Here is a 7,461-nt window from a genome sequence, read left to right as displayed (position 1 = left end):
TCATTACACTTGAAAATATGATTGAAAATGACTTTTAACAAAATATTATCTTTTAAAGTTTCTAATTTTGTAATTACACCATTTCATTCAATTCATATATAACATATTCATATATAAGTAATAGATAGTAGATGATTTTAATTATATTCTATCAAAAGCAATCACTAATATAAGGTAAAAACAAATGTAGCATAGTAGCTAAGGGTTTATTTCCCTTAAATTCAAACAAATAATGTAAAACGAGCATTAATAATTGAGTTGCTAATGTTAATTGTTGAATTCGCTAAACGACCAAAGTAGCAATTTCTAACTGCTTGGCAAATTGACTATCTAAAATAAATTGGAGTTAATTGATTTCTCAAGTGAATTCCAAAGTATCAATGGTAGAAAATAAAAGATTGGAATTTGAACGGATAATCGTAAATTTCAAAAAAATCAATTCATAAATGATTGTGATATATGAAACTTGATTAAAGGTCGTGTTAAACCACAATTTTGCAATTTAAAGTAAACAAAATCAAATAATACCAAGAATTTATTAATTTCATTGAAGCATTATAAACAAAGTTAATCAATTAAGGAATGAATAAATCGATTCATTCAAAATTCAACAATGTAATTTATAAATAATTCAAACGAACATAAATCAAATATATATTACAATGTTAATTATTTATGTATATTTTAAGATTGATTTTAATATATTAAACCCAGAAGAATTAATTTATTATCACAATTAAATCAAATCAAAAATATTGTTTTTTAAGCCATAAAAATATGTAGAAGAATAATATGATTAAAACAAATCAATTCCTTATAATTTATTATAAACTCTCACACACTCACTAATGTTAGATCATTCATATGCAAACTCTCACACTCCCTTTTTAGGGATTCCTTCTTCTTTATTTAATCTATTATTTATGCACAATTATAGCTAAATAAAAAATAGATTCATTTCGAAGAATAAAAAATAATAGGTAAAGTAGTGAAGAGATGAAAATCATTTATGCATAATTAAAGCTAAATAATAAATAGATGAGTTAACATAAGAGAATCTTCACATCAAATTTTACCACTCGTCTTCTTTTTTTATGGATTTTTTACTACTCATCTTAATCATAATTATTACCATTATTATTTCTTCTCATTCTTTATATTAAAGGTCCAGAACTCTAGGTAACTTTTGACATTTTATTATTCTCATTTTTATTATTAAATTCCTCATTTTTCAAATCATCTTATCTTTTTTTATTAATTCTAGAAGACATATTATTGTATAACATGAGGAAAGAAAATGATTTTTGAAATTCGAAATTTATTTGACGAAAATGGTATCTTCTATGGATAATTGTAACAAATATAAGATGTGTAGTTTAGTCTTTTCATTCACCGTTTTAATTCATATATAAAGTAGACACGTAAATATTTTAATATAAAATCAAATTCATTTGTTGTGCAAAAGAAAATAAAATTGAAGATTTTAATAAGTGATTGATGGGGACATAAAACTAACACGTATAGATGCTTAAAAGGAGAGTCAAACTGTAAATGAAGAGATAAGAGGATAAGAGTGAGATAAGATGAGGAGATAAATAGATTAATAACAACAAACAAACAAATACAATATTGTAATTTGTAAGTGAATATGTATATATATATATATATACATATGATATCGAGTACATACATGACAACCTCTAGGGGCTGCCTTTGATTTAAGGATCGTTTAGCTTGATACTTTAGGACTTTTGGAGTCCAAATTCGGTTTTGTGAAATTAGGGTAATATTAGGGTTTGTTTTGTGCGTGAGGCAGGTTGTATGAGTTGTAGGTTAAGGTTGAAGGTGGAAAAGAATGGAAGGGGAGAAGCGCCACAAGCAAGGCTGCTTGATAAGCTATGGAATTCGCCACAAACAAGGATGCTTGATGAGAACAATAATGGTGGCCACGACCAACGTAGGTTTAGGAGAGCTCTCAACTAAACAAAAACACAAAGGTTTAACTCAAATGCAACTTGACTTTATTAATGACAATTCAATTACATAAATAGGCAATATGAATGTCTTGGGCTGAAATAAAAGACTAAATCCTAATTAACTTGAATAATAGAAATCCGAATTAAAACTTAGGCTAAAATAAATATGAAATAATGATATAAACTCCTAATTAAATCATGTAAATGGTGCAACCAGAATGGCTGCCTTGGACTTGATTAACTTGGCCTTGAGTTAGCTTGGTTTCCATGGTCGTGTGATCATGGTTTGATCAAGCGATGATCCTTAGACTTCGTGTGATGGGTGTTGATCATGTGACTTGCCAAATCTTATCTATGACTTGGTGTGGCCGAATTTGTTTGAGAAGATAATGTATAGATTAGGTTGTTGTGGCTGATTTAAAAAGATTATGTTTGTTGGCAGCAACAAATCTATCTTCTTTCAAATTCAAATTCAAATCTATCTCCTCTCAAATTCAAATTCAAATCTATCTTCTCTCAAATTCAAATTCAAATTGCTGGCCAAAACAAATTTATCTTCTTTCAAATTCGTTTTCCCTCCATGCCTTATCTCCTTGTTGCTTTAGAGATAGAGTTCCTTCACGCCCTCTTCCATATAAGAAAATGATCATACTTTAATTCCATTGCTTTAGCCACGTGACATGCTTACCCTTGAACTTAAGTGAACTACTTGGTCACGAAATATGGACCATGTTACAAATAAATCTCAACCTATATTACATGAATTAAATGCTACAATAATTGAATGAAAATAAACCTAAGACTATAGATAATGCAATCTCATTTATTTGAATCAATGCAAATAAAATAAACCAAACTATGCTATAAATTCTTTGCAAGAACATGGCCTCCAAAAATCATAGTTTGCCTCCCTTGGTTTACATCACATACCATAATTTTTGAGGGTTTGGTCATTGTTGATGATGAAATCCTTGTAAATCAGAGACTAAGAAAGATGATTATCGTGGAAAAACAAATGTACAAAATAATAAAATCAATATGAAACTTTTTACAAAATAAACAAATCAATGAAATAATAAACAACAAAATCAAATAAAAATAAGAATATATATACAAAATAAACAAAAAATCAATTAAAGATCTGGCAAATAAGAACATATCTAAAAAAATAAGAACATATCTAAAAATAAACAAATGAATAAAAAGTTAAAAAAAATTATCAATGAAAAATCCATTTTAAACAACATATTTACAAAATAAGAACAAATCTATGATGATAAATATTGAATAGCGGGATACAAGAACCATCATAAAAAACAAATGAACTCATCAATTATTAGTATCAAAATATACAATATATAAAAAAGGAAGATGCAATATTAGAAAGTATATATAATTAACATGAGAAAAGTTTTTTATTGAATGATTGACACATGAGAGATCTATTTTTATTATATAGATAATAGGTAATAGATAATAGATAATAGATAATAGATGATAGATAATAGATAATAGATAATAGATAATAGATAATAGAGAATAGATGTTAAGTTGTGATGTTAGAGGATGGAAGTCATCACTTTGAAAATTATTTTATCTAATTTCAAAATAGGACATAGTTAAAAGAATCCAATTTAATAATGATGTGAAGTTTTCTTAAATATTTGTGTGCACCTTTTTGCCATTTTAAATCTCACTCCTGAACAGCAATCTCTAATTTGCTACTACTTTTTATTAACCGCATGAGACAACAAAAATCACTCTCAGGCCAATGTTCTTTCAACATCATGAATGTTTTTGTGTGCTGACATCTATAAATTGAGAAAATTAATAAAATCATGACAACATACTAAATAATTAATTCTAATTAAAATTTAGTTATAAAAGAACTAAAAAATATAAATACGTTATTTCTAAATATAATGTATTGTATAAAAAAATTTCTTTTCTTTTCGAACTAACTTTCTCTGATAGTTTACCACCTCAATTTCGTCGTCCTGCTCCTGCGGGCATAACAAATGCTCCTGTTTCAAAAAGTTTGATATTTAAATTTATGTATATAGTTCAGAATGTTAATAAATGGTATAAAAGTTAAAAATAATTTGACTAAAATAATTTCATTTATATTTAAAATAGAATAAAAAATTGATGAATAAAGAATGCAAAATAAGAATAATGATATAATTAGAAAATAAAGTATAAATAAAATGATGGAGTGGGTAGATAAATGAAAATGATTGAAATTATTTAATATAAATTTTTATATTTTAATGTAATAAATTATATTTCCATAAATTTTTCAGTTTTATATCTTATGACCTTATTAGTTAATATTAACAAAATTCTTAATAGAATATGTTTGATGCACGATTAGTAAGGTATACGGTAAAAAAACTTATAAAAAAAATTGAATATTTTTTATCATAAAAATGTATCTCATTTTAATTTAGTATTTACATTTTTTTTGGATTTTTATTATTATAAATTCATTTTTTTAGTCCCTAATGATAATGTGGGTAAGACTCTTATGTGATATATGTGATGCTGATTGATAGAGTTGCTAAATAGTCTATGTTGACATATCATCTACATGACTAAATCAAAACTACTAGAACTAAAAAATAAGAATAATAATTATAGAGACTATAATCAAAATTATATATTTTTATTTGAGAGAATATGAACATATTCATGGAAGGAAAAAAGCTTAAAATCACAAATAAAACTTTATATTATATAAAGCGTGCATTTAGTATTATTTTGCAAAATGTTACAATGAAATACCAAATGATTGGTTTCACACGTGTTAAATCTTCCACACATATGTGAATTTCATTGTAAATTCTCTCCATAATCAGTTATTTATCTGACCCAATTAGAACATGGTGTGATAATTTCTTCTGATTTATACTTCAGTTCTCAAGAAATTAAATTTGTATCAAACATTAAAAAAGAAGCAATCTCGACCTATTACATATTTATAATAAAACAGTTTTAAATTTTAACAAAAACATTTTATGTTGTGATTCTCCTCTTAGTTTTTTTGAAAATCTAATACCAACATGTTTAAAAGTTCAATCTATCTATTTAAAAGCTTATTAGTTATTATATTGGGTATAAGAACAACAACATACATCTAAACCTAATAATTAAATTATATTTTATACATACTTTTATATTAAAATATATATATATTAAAATATATATATATATATATATATATATAAATTCACTTATATTAAAATAATATAATTATTATTATATAATATAATTAATTATATCAATTAATTTTAATTGGTATTTTAAATGATCTAAACTCTAACTTATTCAAATAAATAAATTTTTTTAAAAGGACTAAGTTTAATAGGAAAAAAGTCTAATTCTAACATGTTTTCACGTTACCGTTACGCATCCGAGAAATAAATTAGAATTTCACTTGCAAAATGATGTTTTAGAAACGTTAAACCTACTTTTTAATACTATATTTTCTTTTCAGTATTCCTCAAAAAAGCGCTCATCATTATTCATTAAGACACAAAGAAAAAGAGGAAAAGGAAAGGGTAAGAAAATTTACATTGTATACAAGTTCCATCTCTTATGAACTAAAATTACTGGATACAAACAACCACCACCATACCATTACTCATCAAAGAAGAAAAGGATCCTAAAAATTAGGAAAATAACACAAAAACCTCAAAAAATTAGTCATTTGGTAGAGACTCGCCTATCACCTCTTAACTTTTCAGATTTCAGATCTTAAGTTTTCAGATTTCAGCTCTTAAGTTTTTTTTCTTAAATTTTCAACCAAAGAGAGGATCTCCCACAAGAAGCAAACACACTTTTCAACACATACCATTTACAGCTATATTTGCAAAACCCCTCTGTATCAAATATCAATCCCTTCTCTATTGACTTCATCCTTGAAAGAAAAAGTAAAAGTTGCAACTTTTTTTGAAGGGTTACTTTTTCTTTACTTATCATTTTTTTTTTTTTTTTGCACTTTCCTTTTTTCCACAAAGTACTGTAGCAGATTCCTAGGTTTCTTCCATATTGAACTAATTAAGCAGCAACTGCTCCTGTACGGAAGGAGTAACCTTGGGCCTTGTTTGGGGACCCTGATTTTCTTTGCTCCTTGTTCCTCATAACCTTCATGGATGAAGAAAGTTTCTTTTTCTTCTCCTTAGCTTCATCTATATCTATTTGTTCTGCCCTGCACTCTTCACTACAAAATGGTGTGTCCCCTCTGCAATAATTATATAACAATCAAAATTAGATTCAAATTAGTAAATTATGTGAAAATTTAAATCCAAACCCATCAATAATTATTAAAAAAGACATCAAATTTTCAATTTCCAGAGGAAAAAACATTGTAGATCATCAAAAGGTATATGATTGAATTAGATTGTTTTTACTCTAAAAAAATTATATATTTTAATTGACCATACTTTTTAGAAAACTGCTATTGTTTCTAAAAAAAATTTAGAGTTTCTCCTAAAATAATCTAATTAAATTCTTGCATGAAATTGTCACTAATCAAGATCTCAAGCGTGTCTTCTGATTATTTTTTTTAAAGTTAGATTTTACAGATTTTAACCCTCAAATGAATTTTCCCAACTCATTCAAATTATTCAGAGTTAAATGTAAGTTTGAATCCCTAGTTCTAACATGATAAGCTAATCAAATTCGAACATGCTTTAAATCAAAATTGATAAGTTAAAAGGACTTTCATTTTTCCTGCTAAAAAGATTTCATTTTTTAAGGAAAGTTTGACTTGGGGGTGTAACAAATATTGTATGATTAATTTGTATATATAATAAGAATAAGAAGTATTGGTGATTGCTAACATACCTGTACATGAAGATGTCACTATTGTTTCCAAGTGTCTTCTTGCATAGAAAACAAGCTTGAAGAAAGTGGGGTTTGTGATCTTCAAATCTAGCATCATAGAATCTTCTTCCAGATCTTGGTGAGGAAACATAAGAGGAAGCTGCAGCATAACCCATAGTCATAGGCATCATAGACCTGGACACAAAACTGTTGTTGCCACAATGAACAGAATCCATGTCTTTTAAGGATGCTAAACCATGGTTCTTTTCCAAGTAACAAGGTCTCACACTAGTACTAGAATCTGTAGAATACATGATGAGGTGTATATGTATATGGGTTTGTTTTTAGAAACTGAAAGTTTTATAAGGTTTGTTCAGAGAAGAAAAGAGAAGAGTTAGAGAGTGGAATGGTAGAAGAAAGTGGGAAGGAAGGGATTGTTTATAAAGAGGGTAGGTGAAGAAATGTGAAGTGGGAGTTTTTTTATATAAAAATAAATGGGTTTGGTTAAGTTTTGAAGACTAACTAAATAAACATTGATGTGTAAGTATAAACAGCGGCAAGTTACAGGAATCTGTGACACTGAATCCATTGGCTCACCGGTATGGTGACTGTTCAAAATATAATTTTCTTTTTCATAATTATTTCAATCACACATCAA

At 26.7% G+C, this 7,461-nt stretch overlaps 1 protein-coding gene across 1 annotated transcript; it reads right to left on the bottom strand.

The window, feature by feature from the left end:
* Positions 5,979-7,230, bottom strand: LOC109331618. The gene is made up of 2 exons (XM_019566238.1): positions 6,825-7,230; positions 5,979-6,219 (listed from the first exon to the last, which is right to left on the bottom strand). The coding sequence occupies exons 1-2, from the start codon at positions 7,115-7,117 to the stop codon at positions 6,036-6,038; spliced, it is 477 nt and encodes a 158-aa protein (XP_019421783.1). The 5' UTR covers positions 7,118-7,230; the 3' UTR covers positions 5,979-6,035.

Source organism: Lupinus angustifolius, chromosome LG17 (genome assembly GCF_001865875.1).
Source record: "Lupinus angustifolius cultivar Tanjil chromosome LG17, LupAngTanjil_v1.0, whole genome shotgun sequence".
NCBI lineage: Eukaryota > Viridiplantae > Streptophyta > Magnoliopsida > Fabales > Fabaceae > Lupinus > Lupinus angustifolius.
This window is presented reverse-complemented; position numbering and strand designations above follow the sequence as displayed.